The sequence below is a fragment of the Phoenix dactylifera genome, chromosome 9 (assembly GCF_051530095.1).
Source record: "Phoenix dactylifera cultivar Ajwa chromosome 9, Ajwa_hap1_PhDact_Kaust_v1.1, whole genome shotgun sequence".
Lineage (NCBI taxonomy): Eukaryota > Viridiplantae > Streptophyta > Magnoliopsida > Arecales > Arecaceae > Phoenix > Phoenix dactylifera.
Genome location: NC_143198.1, coordinates 33225151 through 33237344, shown reverse-complemented (window position 1 = coordinate 33237344; position 12194 = coordinate 33225151). Strand labels below are relative to the sequence as shown.

At 38.9% G+C, this 12194-nt stretch overlaps 1 protein-coding gene across 2 annotated transcripts; it reads left to right on the top strand.

Moving 5' to 3' along the window:
• Positions 1–1517: 1517 nt before the first annotated feature.
• CENP-C (centromere protein C) lies at positions 1518–10811 on the top strand. Of its 2 annotated transcripts, XM_008810911.5 has the most exons (12): positions 1518–1873; positions 2468–2655; positions 3032–3120; positions 3230–3332; positions 4297–4520; positions 4592–5259; positions 5336–5530; positions 5615–5666; positions 6201–6283; positions 9613–9727; positions 9843–9950; positions 10475–10811. In XM_008810911.5, the coding sequence occupies exons 1-12, from the start codon at positions 1715–1717 to the stop codon at positions 10588–10590; spliced, it is 2100 nt and encodes a 699-aa protein (XP_008809133.4). In that variant the 5' UTR covers positions 1518–1714; the 3' UTR covers positions 10591–10811. The 2 variants fall into 2 exon arrangements, with proteins under 2 accessions (XP_008809133.4, XP_088561268.2); XM_088705142.2 differs by lacking the exons at positions 1518–1873; positions 2468–2655 and adding an exon at positions 2774–2958 and having other exon boundaries at positions 3052–3120.
• The last annotated feature ends 1383 nt before the right edge of the window (positions 10812–12194 follow it).

The following is a 12194-nucleotide window of genomic DNA, read 5'->3' as shown; positions in this document are numbered from 1 at the left end:
ATTGATAAGTCATTTTTCTTTATTAAGAGTATAAATGTATAATAGATATTTCATATAATTTTTTTAGAAAAATAGATGCTTAACCAAACATAAGTCACTCTATAATGGCCACTTTTCATAATCAACCAAACATACCAGAATTATTTTTTCAGGCATCGTATTCTTCGAAATCAAATTCTCAGAAAAAATATTTTGATGAGAAAAAAATTCTTTTTGCAAACCAAATGAGTCCTTTGTGTTACAAGATTGATTTCATTTGAGGTTGTTGGCTCTTTATGTTTTCCTATAGATTCACTTCTCCCATTCCAGCTCCATCAAAAAATAGAATAACTAATCCTGAGACAAAAGATCAAGAAAGTAAAAAATCAAATGCTACGTGGATATAAATCTCTTGCTAATAAAGGGAGAAGACAAACAAAGATGGGTAAAAATTTGAAGATCATAGGCAACTTTGATTTAAAGATGGAACATGGTGGTATTTAAAATTGGAAAAACACGGGCAAGGACAAAAAAAATATGATGCATGATAGTTTTTTGATTGCTCGGTCACCTGCCGTGTGCGAGAGAGTGACTCTACATGCATGATCCATGATGTCGTAAATTGCAAATCGCGATCACAATTTATTGATTATAATAATATCAAGATCACGAATCATAGATCAATATCTTTCGAACCAGTGCTAGGATTTATATTGTGCTAACCAAATTTATAAAACATATTGTTGGTTTTGGCAAGCTGCACAGCATTTTAAAATTATTTTTTCCTTTTTTTCATTAATTGACTAGCCCAAATATCCATTAATAGGCGCATGAGAAAGAAATCTTTATCCGGTGTCCTATGCAAAGAAGCATGAATGTCCAAATATCACGTCTTGAGAATGCCATGACACAATGATTTTTGATCAAGAAACATATACAAAATATGCCACCTGAGAATTGAATATAAAATTTTTAGTTACTAGATAAAGAAGTGGAACTACTAAGAGAGAACATTGGCATACTCATGATGCATATATTGATTGCATTATTTTATGAATGCATGCATAGGTCCATCTTAATATGCTTATCATATTTCTCTTAGAAAAGATATTTGCATCGTATTTATTATGCACCAATATGTCTATGTACGGCGAATCATTTGTATGTAATAGACAACTAAAATGTGAAATGTACAAAACCATTCATCCTAAGTATAAACAAATTGTTAAATATATCTATAGCCTAAATTTGTGGACTGGTTAATCTAAATATATGTAACGTACAATATGTGCACAAGTCTACTTGATTCTGTGCTTTAAATGATATCAATATGGAGACAATTTGTTAAGAAAAATTGAAAACAATTAAATTTACAAAGAAAGCAATAATTTTTGCAGGTAACGGCTATTGGTGCGAAAATACTTCTTGACGAAGGACCTCACTGCAAAACGCATAGGCAGCAAAACATATTAAAATAAGTGAATTATGCCATATATAAATTCTACATGCATAACATGGCAGAATCAATGCCTAGTCTTGCAAAAAGAACCCGGCGTTGGACGAACGCGATCAGGGGTGGTTCCACTTCACTCCGATGTACACGACTCGCACGTACCAAAAGAGATTTATTTTTTCTTTAATAAAGAAACTCTACTCCCGCTCCTCATTTTGAAAGGAGCGCGCATTCCCCGTCCCCTCGCCGGGCTAGGGTTTCTGTTGTCCGAAATCGCCACGAATGGCCGCTGATCTGGAGCACCCGGACCTCGAAGATCCCTTCGCGGACTGCTCCGTTCTCTCTCTCCTCCCTCGAACCCTCGAAGTCCATCTCCATGTCGCACCCGCTCTGTCGGCGGCGCAGGAAGAGGAGGCGATCCGAAATATCTTCAAATCCATGGTTGCCACCTCCTACTCTAAATTCAAATCTCACAGACTTCATTTGCACTGGAATCTAATCTTGTAGATGACCAGGATCTTTGATCTGATTCACAAAATATAGGGTTTCTGGGTTGAGTTATTAGGGTTTTATTTTCTGTTGTGTAGCGCTAAAAACCTTGGACTAGAGATAAGTTCTAGGGCTCGGTTAGATTCTTTTTCGCCCAGTTATATGTGCATGCGTTGGAACTGCATTCTTTATCGGTTAAAGCGCTCTCCATTTGGACATAAATCGATAGAAATAGGGATTTCTTTATATCAGTTGCATCATGGTGTGATGCAGTCCAGCTTTGTCGAATTTTGAAGTAGATAATTAGATCATGGTTAGTCATGACTGTCGGATTCCAACAGCTCAAAGGCTCGTGTCTTCTTGAAAATAGTTGTTGCGGGCTCTGAGGTTCAGCTGGTATCAGGCTCTCGTGACCTGCGGCTAATGATCTACAATTAGCAAAGCAATTGCATCTTTAAAAAAAAATCTTTTTGAGCCAATTTTATATGCTTCCTATTGTTTATTGGAAGAACTAATGAAAAAATACTATCTTTCCTGTGAGTCCAGGCACTAAAGGGCTCAAAGGAGTTTCTGGAACAGGCACAACAGATCAAGAAGAGCTGTTCAAACTTTCCAGTTCAACATTCCAAGGATGGAGACAAAGCCATTGCTGCAACGGGAAAGGACCGTCCCCAAGGACGAAGACCAGCATTGGGTCGCAAACGGGCTCAGTTTTCATTAAAGCCCATCTCAAGGTAAAGCAGATGTCAGCAGATTTTAGCAATTTACCATATTAATCACTGTTTTTAGACTGGCCCAGATTCAATGTATATGATATCCTCTCTGCTGAGGATCTGCTTGTTATGGATTTGCTCATTTTAGTTTCTGGGTCCTTGGAAGAGGTCTAATATCAGCACCATGGTGCTGAATGGGTTGTCTGATCTGAATGATATTCTTACTTGAATAGGAATTGGCCACCTGCCTGTCCCATGGCATGAATGTGATGTCGATATCAGCATACCTTTTGTCTGTATTGCTTGTCACAGTATTACTATTCTGTATGTACCTGATTGTTCTTTATTTAATCCATAATAATTGCTCACAGAGCTCTGCAATTCTTTCTGTTGACAGTCATTCTGTACCAAATGTAGATTTTGATTCTGGCATAGATCACATCGAAGACCCAGAGGAGTATTTCTTTGCCTTTGAGCAGCTTGAAAGTAATCCTTTGCTTCTCAGGAAGTTGCACTTCTTGTATTTTTGATAATTGTAGTGTAGATTGCAGTGACATTGAAAATTTTATCGTCCACTTTTATGTTTGGAATGTAGATGCTGACAAAGAGTTGAAGAAACTAAGGGGAGAGGTCTCTACTGACCTACTGCAGCAGCACCAGTCTGCCACAGCTCGTAAACGCCGTCCTGGAATTTTAGGGTATGTTTCATATTACTTGGTAACTGGTTTGTTTATGCATGAATTGCCATCATTCGCCCTGTCATCATCATTGGACTATAGTTGTTTTGAGTACTTTATTTCTCCTCTACTTGCATGAAGCCATGTCATCTTGATAAAGGAGGATGGGAACATCCTCCTCCACACTCTCCTCACCTTTCATTCTTAGTAATAAGTAGGAAGAAAAGAATATTTCTCTGAAATCGAGTTTGAAAGTTAGGAACAAAGTTCAAAGCATTAAGAATTGTGCTTGTGTTGGTCCACTTGAGATTTAGCATATCATGTGGTAGGATGCTAGTTATTAGCTTACAATTACAATCCTAACAGTGAGATATAAAGGTAACCAATATAAACTTAATGTAACTCCTCATCTTTTCTTCTTCTCTATCTTCTTAAGTTACATTTTTGAGTTACAGATATATGCTTGATAGAGACCAAGATGGTCAAAATAACTAAACATACGCATATATGGTGATCCTGATTGACCTATCTAAAGCACAATGCACTCTATTAACAAGTTCAAACTGTCACATAACATCAAAATTTATTCTACCGAGGAAATTGCATTTTGAAGTTGAATTAAGTATAAATTATTGTGAAATGTATTATTTTACATAGTTGCACACCAATTGGGATTCTAGTATACAGGGTTGATTGGTCATTCTCAGCAGATCCATAATAGTTACTGAGCTTGAATATTGGGTGGGGATCTATATCATGTGGATTGAGTCCCATACCTGACATATATTGTCCCATATGGTATGACATATAACAGCAGTTTATTTTAAACTTTTACTTCTTGATCAACAGCAGGTGGGTTTAATTTCATGAAACTTGTCCAATGAGGACTAAATCTGCCACGCTTGTCACAGTCATACAATTTCGTTAAGACGGAGTGTCCTTAATGAGATCTTTAATTCAACCTGTGATTTTTGTTTTTTATCAGGAAGACAGCAAGCTATAGACATCATTTTCCTGCTAAAGTTGATACTGCTGTAGTCTTCAAGGAATCACAAGAAGAAATTTCTGATAAAAGAACTTATAGCCCATCCAACACTCCGACAGTCGTGGAGTCGAGTGATACTTTGCATCCCAGAACAGTTGACCAACTTGACACTTCACAATTCAGGCAAACAAATAGTCAACTCCTTGATGCTACAGAAAGACAAGGTATGTTGCTACAATTCATTGGTTACTACCAGGGCTGGTTTTCCTAAGTGGATGGTTATTTGTTTTACCAGGTTCTGTAACAGATAAGGAGAAAAAGGTCAATGATCTTTTAGATAAATTATTGTCTTCATTTAAAGATTTGGATGAAGATGAAGGGGCAACTCTGTTGCGAGAGAGCTTGCAAATCAAGTCAATTGATGTAGGCAAAGTGCACCTCCCTGAGTTGCATGGTGTTCAGAAGAATGATATTAAAGCACTTGATAGTAGTGTGATGAGAAAGGAATTAGAGGGCTGCCAACTTTCACAAAATTCACCAACTCTAGCAAGAAACCAACTTGCTGCAATTTCGGCCTTGAAGAGGCGAATTTCACTGAAAGATCCATACTCAGTGCTTCCTATTGATGGTTCACCAACTTCCAGAGAATCTTCTCGAAGTAAAGGTCGAGATGAATCCTCTCTTTCGCCTGCTGCTCATATCAGCCATCATGATAGGAATGGTTCAATTGTTGGTGATGCTTCTGCATCAGTGATGGTAAATGACAAAAGATTGAGTTTGGTGGATAAATTGCACACAACAGTTTCTGAAGCAGATAGAACTGTTGCCAGTAAGATCACAGTAGAAGAAGAGCTTACAGAATATTCCTCATGCTTGCTTAAAAATGCCACAGAGCAAAACCACAATAAACTTGATAATGGCAAAGATGCATCTGCTGGAATTTATGGCCATATGGAAGAGGAGGCAAGTACTTCTGATGCTGAGTTGAATGTTATGGACTGGGTACTTAACGGTTTTGATGTTATGTTGTATGTTTCAGGAGAATAATATGCAGCTGGATGCTTTAGTCTCTGATAAGTCAGGTACTGAAGTTGAAGATCGGACCTGTGGTTCTATGGATCCCATTGAAAGAGAAGGCTTGACCAGCCCACATGGTAGTGACATGCCTCAAAATCATGGTGGTTCTGATGTTGATGCTAACTTACATGGTCCTGATGACAATTTGCAAGATGAGGCAAGTTTTTTTTTTTCCTGATTTGCTTATCTGTAAAGTTTCTTAACAAATTGCTCGATACTAATTATCTGATATAACTAGCAGGCAACAATTCCAGCACAAGAAGAAGTCGTAGTAGGTGCAGAGGCTTCTAAAGGTATGGTTTTTGATGCTGCGAAGTTGGCTGAGATTCTCTCCTTGCACTTATTGCACTATACTAAAAGATCACATCTATATCATGCTGCTTGTAATTTTTTTTAGACTTGCATGGTTTCGAATATTGCATTTTCAAACAAAATGTGTGATATCCTCTAGTTTTCTAACATCTATTAGGTCTTATGGTAAATCAATTTTCTACCAGCTGCAGGAGGCATGACCTATCTATTACCTTAATGCATGCGGTTGCTGTTGAATTGCGAGTTCTTTTAATGTTTTGTGAATAGCAGGTTAGGGTGGAGGAGCAACCCTAATTTAGCTTGTCGAGCTGATATAGAAGAAAGCATATAAGACCAGTCTCCTTGTCAAAGATTGTGTTATTTTAAATATTTAATTACTGCCAAGAGTATGCACCAGTTATTTAACTTTTCTAACTCAAAGACCACTCCCTGCACCCACTCCGGTGCATAGTCAATGATGATGAAATTCCTGATCTTTGTTGAAAGTTTAATCTATCTATACCCTTCATGGACAGATAACTCAAGTCTTCCGACAACAGTCCTTCCAATGGATGTGCAATCAGAAAGTGCACATGGCTTACTAGAAGAAAATAATGAGGTTGGCCGCTCTCTCTTTCCTTCTGATTTACTTTATTTTGCGCTAGAGGTCTAATTCCTATTCTTGCCCTTTTTATCTGTTCACCCAATTATTCCAATGACAATGTAGTACTATGTTCTTCAATGAAGTTTGTGTATGTGATTATTTGGGAACCGTTCTTTATTTTTGATTCTTGGTTGCAGCTTTACCTATATAAAAAGTAATAATTGGAAGACGAATATTGTTTGCCCATTTTATTCTCTAATGGTTGACTTGGTTGATGGAGAGGTTGATGAGAGAGAGTGGTTCTTTATTTTGCCTTTGATGCAAAAAACTTATATTTGTTGAGTTTTATAATGAAAAGAAAAATAAAAGTATGCCAAAGACACAAACAAGATTAAAAGAAAGGAAACAAATCAACCCTCATTCGGTCTGAACTCAGATATCCTTGTTACATCTAATACATATTATTGATAAAAATCAAGATATGCGTCTAAAGCATATTGGACCTTTACTTTAGAGAAAAAACCTATACCTTGGATAAAAGGTTAAGAGATCCCGTTCGGTGTAGAAACAGGTGCAGAGATCATTATCATTGTCGTTGAATTTAAGACAACCCCAAATGAAGTTTTCTTTCTATTTCTATTTCGAAAGATGAAGTTACTTCTAGAAATAACTTTTCTTGGATAGGAGTTGTTATTAGTTCCCTCCAAGACTAACTTCCTCTTGTCCAAACAACTTCGTTTAGGTTGTTAATTCCAGCAATAGATTTCCCAAATATGGCCTCTTATATGTGCAAGAATTGGCCAAATTATGATTCCTCCAAGTAGCACGTGTACACAATTTACTAAATCTTGCTCAATGTGTCATCGTCCACCATTTATAATAGTTAGTTGACATATGTTTAATTCTAGAAAAATTACTGTTTTACCCCTTCAAGTTTGGGTGGTTCCCACACACACCCCTCTTCTTTAAAAATTTTAAGATGGGATTTTTAAGTTGCCAAAATGATCCAATGTGGTCCTGTAGAACATGAACCATCCAATGCTATTAGCGTGCCACCTTAAAAAGGCAAAAATGCCCTCCCCCAAGCCCTTATCCTCCTAGGCTTTCTTTCCCTCCTCCTCCCCATCGCCTCCTCGGCCTTCATTCAAGACATCCCCTGCACCAATGGCCTCCCTCCCTCCAAGGCTCCTTCCCTAATCAGTGGAGGCCTTCGGTCCCTTGGAGATGGCATACTGAGGAATGAAGTTAACAATGAAACAAAATAAAGACCAAGGATTGGAACACCATGGCATTAAAATGCTTCACATTTAATGCACCATAGATGATAAACCGTTGTTTTGACATTTGATGCATGCTTGTCTCATGTTGATCATCCAAAACCCCTTTTAAAACCCTTCTCGCATTGTCCATTCTCACTTTCTTCTTCTCCCCTTCGAACCCTGCTCACCTTGTTGACGCTACCATCGGGGATGACCTCTCCCCCACGTCCAACAAGAAGAAAATGAAGGACAAGAAACACACTCCACCATTGTTGCCGACACTTTCCAGAAGGATTACCTCATCAAGGCCAAGTCCTTCACCCCCTTCATTGACACCTTCAAGTGGCCCATCCTCGAGAACGACGGCCGTCTCAACATCCGCACTAGCTACTACACCCTGCTCCCCATCGGCCACTCTCCCTAAGCGTCCCCTCGTCGAATACCTTCACTATGGCGTCCTCAACTTTGACAAGCCCTCTAACCCCTCCTCCCATGAGATCGGCGTCTGGATCAAGCACATTTTCAGCGCCAAGGTATGCTGTATCGGCCCAAACCGAGCGGTACGGGGCGTACTGTATCATACCAATTCGGTACCGATATTCGGTGCGGGTGGCGTACCGACATCTGGTAATTTCGTACCATACCATACCGATATTGTGTTAGTGTGACACCAGTACGGGGTTCGATATCGAGACGGTGAATCTTGCCCAGCATTGAGAAGACTGGCCACGGTGGCACCCTCAACCCCAAGGTCACTAGAAACGTTATCGTCTGCATTGACCGCGCCACCCGCCTCATCAAGTTCTAGTAGAGTGCTAGCAAGGGGCGCATCTGCGTCGCTTGGCTCTACTCCGCCGTCTCTGATGCTACTGTCGTCGCCCAGGTGATGGAGATCCTCAAAGACGTGTTCTAGCGGACATCGCTCATCTCGACTGTCATGCTCGAGCTCCTGATTCGAACCATCTACGAAAGCAAGCTTCTCGAGTATGATCCCGATAAGCACCTCATCATGTTCTGGATTTCATGCGAGGCGGACACCTATGTTCATACCTTGTGTGTTCATCATGGTTTGCTTCTTGGTGTTGGATCTTTTATTTCCCAAGGTCGGTGGTGGCCTCCTCCACGCACTTTTCCCATGTGATGAACTCCATTCCTCTCCCTCGATCCCAAAAAACCCTGCCACACTCTCTCCCCTTTCGCCATTGCTGCTAGCGACCACCACCACCACCACTTTGTCTCCATTGGCTGATCCCACTTGAGAGCCTCACTGGCACCGATTGCATCCACATCGTCGACTTTGATATCGGTAGTGGTACCAACTAGTCCGCCTTCATGTAGGAGCTAGTCTCTCTCTTCGACCCCTCCTACTGTGACTTCATGAAGCCTCCAACCACCTCTTTCCTTGCTCCATGAAGAAGGTTAAGGTTTTTACCCCAACAACCGATACCAAGGGCATTTTCATCTTACAACAACTTTATCCTATCTAGTGATGGGCATGTGCCACCACTCAGTTAACAGAAATGAATGGCAGCACCACTTTGGATCATTTTAGAAACTTGAAGGATGCATTTGAAAATTTTTAAAGATGAGGGGGCATGTGTGGGAATCACCCAAACTTGATGAGGTGAAACTGTAATTTTCCCTTAAATTTATATAAACAAACATTTTGTCACGTAGTTCCATTCAGCCAATTGCATTATAGCAACGACATTCACCTGTAGTGTCATGTCATTTCCCTATATTTTATGCTGCACTCTGAAAACTGAAACTCGCTACCTAGAGGGTGTAGTTTTGTTGATCAGGTTGCTTGAAAATGTTCAGTTGGTTTACATTTTGCTTATGCATGCTTTAATGGGAACTAGTACCTTATTATAATATGGTCTTTTAGATGAATATTTATTCTGTATACATGTCTATTTGCAAATTTTTACACCTATAAAGCCAAAAATATCGTGGACCTACCTCTTTGTGATCTTGCTTGAACATGAATTCATAATGCCATTCTGTTATATAAGTTACAGCATCAGGTGGATAGTATGTTTGTCATACTGATTATTATGCCATATTTTTTCTTTGGACTTGCAGAGACAGGGTCTTCAGGAAGCTTCTGGAGCACCTCAGAACGAAGAAAAGAGACAAAAAGCACTAAGACGCAAACAAAACAGGAAAAAATTAACTTCAAGAAGACAAAGCCTTGCAGGTATTGTTAAGGATCGTGTGGTTGAAGTTCAAATTATAATGGTTTAGTTCTATGACTTTGTTTATGGGACCTTTGAAGCTATTGCTTAATCAATATGTTTTTTCTGCATTGTCAGATGCTGGGATGACATGGAAATCTGGCATAAGGCGCAGCACCAGAATTAGGTCAAGGCCTCTGCAGTATTGGTGCGGGGAAAGATTTTTATATGGACGCATACATGATAGTGAGTATCACAATATCTGTAGTCTTTCAAATGCAGTTTCATCTGTTTTATGTGCTAACCAATTAATAAATATCCGTAAATTGATATAATATATGTTTTTTTTTTTCTTTATAAAAATAATGTGAATTTTAGTTAGATCTTGTTCATCTATTTTGTTACCTCTGATGTCTTTCATTCTCTTGTGAATGCCATCTTGTGTTTGTTGTAGCTTTTGTATTTTTCAGAAGTCTCACTGAATGCTTTCCATGAGTTCAAATATTATTTACTCCCAACATATCACAAAGATGTGTTTATATATGATTAGCATATGCTGGAGTTATTTTCTTTTTTGTACCACATGCTTCTTTTATTTTATGATCCCAGCCTTGTTAATTTAACAGGCATATCAGTCTTTTACGGCCTTGGTCATTTTTGGGGGAAAATTAATTTCTTGTGAACCTCCACAAATAGTACCGATTCTTTTGAGTATGCTGCAGATTTAATATGGAAAACTTTTGTAGATTCAAACTTTTGTTGTATTGCAGGCTTGGCAACGGTTATTGGGGTGAAGTATGCATCTCCGGGTAACCCAGCACTTAAGGTGAAGTCATTTGTCTCCGAGGATTATGCAGACCTCGTAGCTCAAGCAGGACTCCATTAACCTACTACTTTTCTGTTTCCATTTAATGACTTGCACTCTGTTATTCTAGTTTTCTCCGCACCCTAATGACCTGTATATAAATCACCTTGAAGTGCTGCCCAGGATTCAGATGGGTTGTTGCTCAATTTTGACCTTGGACAACAAAAGGTCTCTTGAGCACCGAGCTATAGGTCAAATCTCTTGCAAGGTATCAATATTGCATTGATGTTCTTTCTGCTGGCTGTTGCATGAGTTCAAGTGATTTTTGGGATGGCATACAATATGGGTTTGTAGCTTTACCATTGTTTGGTTGGCAACTTTTGCGAGCCTTTTACCATTAAGGAATATGAAATTTATTCTGGGCATGATAACAGGAGAAGAATTGTTATTAAAACAAAATTAAAGATGGCTAACACCGTGCATGTTGTGCCAGCAGATGCGGTTATTGCAAAATTCTGGATGTCACTCTCTTGCCATCATTTCAGTCTGTTAATTCTCAAACACCTATACACGAGCCATAAATCTGCTGAGATTTTGAAAGTTTTATTTTATTAAAAAATTGATCAGGCGCAGGAAATGATTTTTATTGCATTTTCTTGAAGTTAGAAGGGTTGTTAGCCGATCTGATTCTGAGCAAACTTACCATGCTCAGTGTGGTGTAAAATTTAATTATTTTCGAACATGTTGGCGATGTGTTTGCCTTGCCCTAGGAGCAATAATTTTCTAGCAAGAGCTTCTTGTTTGATCAGGAAAAACCAAAGCATTGACCGTGCGGAATTAATGTATTGGCCTGCCATGGGCACAGCTACACTGGAGGATGGCCTTGGGCCAACATGGTAGAGATCTGGCTGGCATTACGTTTCAATTGATTTGGTATAAATCTTGCCTGATCTTGACCGTGGTCAGGACAGCTTTCCATGTACTGGGGATGATTCTCTCGCTCCATGTTGCTTTATTAACCTTCATTTTAAGGACTCTACCGAGATAGCCTACTTGAGATGAAATCACAAAGATGATTTATTAATTAATCTAACGAAGTCAACAGTTTGGTGGCAAAAACTCCAATTTTGTTAAAAATTTTAATAGCACTCGTCCGATCACAAAACACTCGAACCAAGCAATTTGCTGTACTCTGGAAAAGAGGTTGTGGAGAAACACTTTTATTTGTTTCTGAAACAGACATCTGCACCGACTCAATGAACTTGATGAATTGCAGCGAACCAATCCCGTCCTAATTTGCAGAAGCACCATATACTGGAATGAAGCCACCCCAACATCAATTGCTCAAGCCAGATGGTTATTTGTTGAAGACCGAGGTGGCTGTTCTTGGACCATTACTAATTTCAGATGGTCACATCTTTCTACAGAAAGTAAATGAGAACAATTGCATGAAAATTACGCAATTGCAAGCGCCATTTTACATAGGATTTATAAAAGACGTCCTCAGAAAGTAAATTACATGGAGGTCCCGAGCTACAAGCTTCAAATAATTCACTATTTTTGCCGATTTCATTACATATAAAATAACTGGAGGAAAAATAATATGAAACTCCTTAGTGGAACATTAAATTACTTAAACATCCTTAAATTAAAAGAACTATATGATAATTTTCAACTCCAAGTAA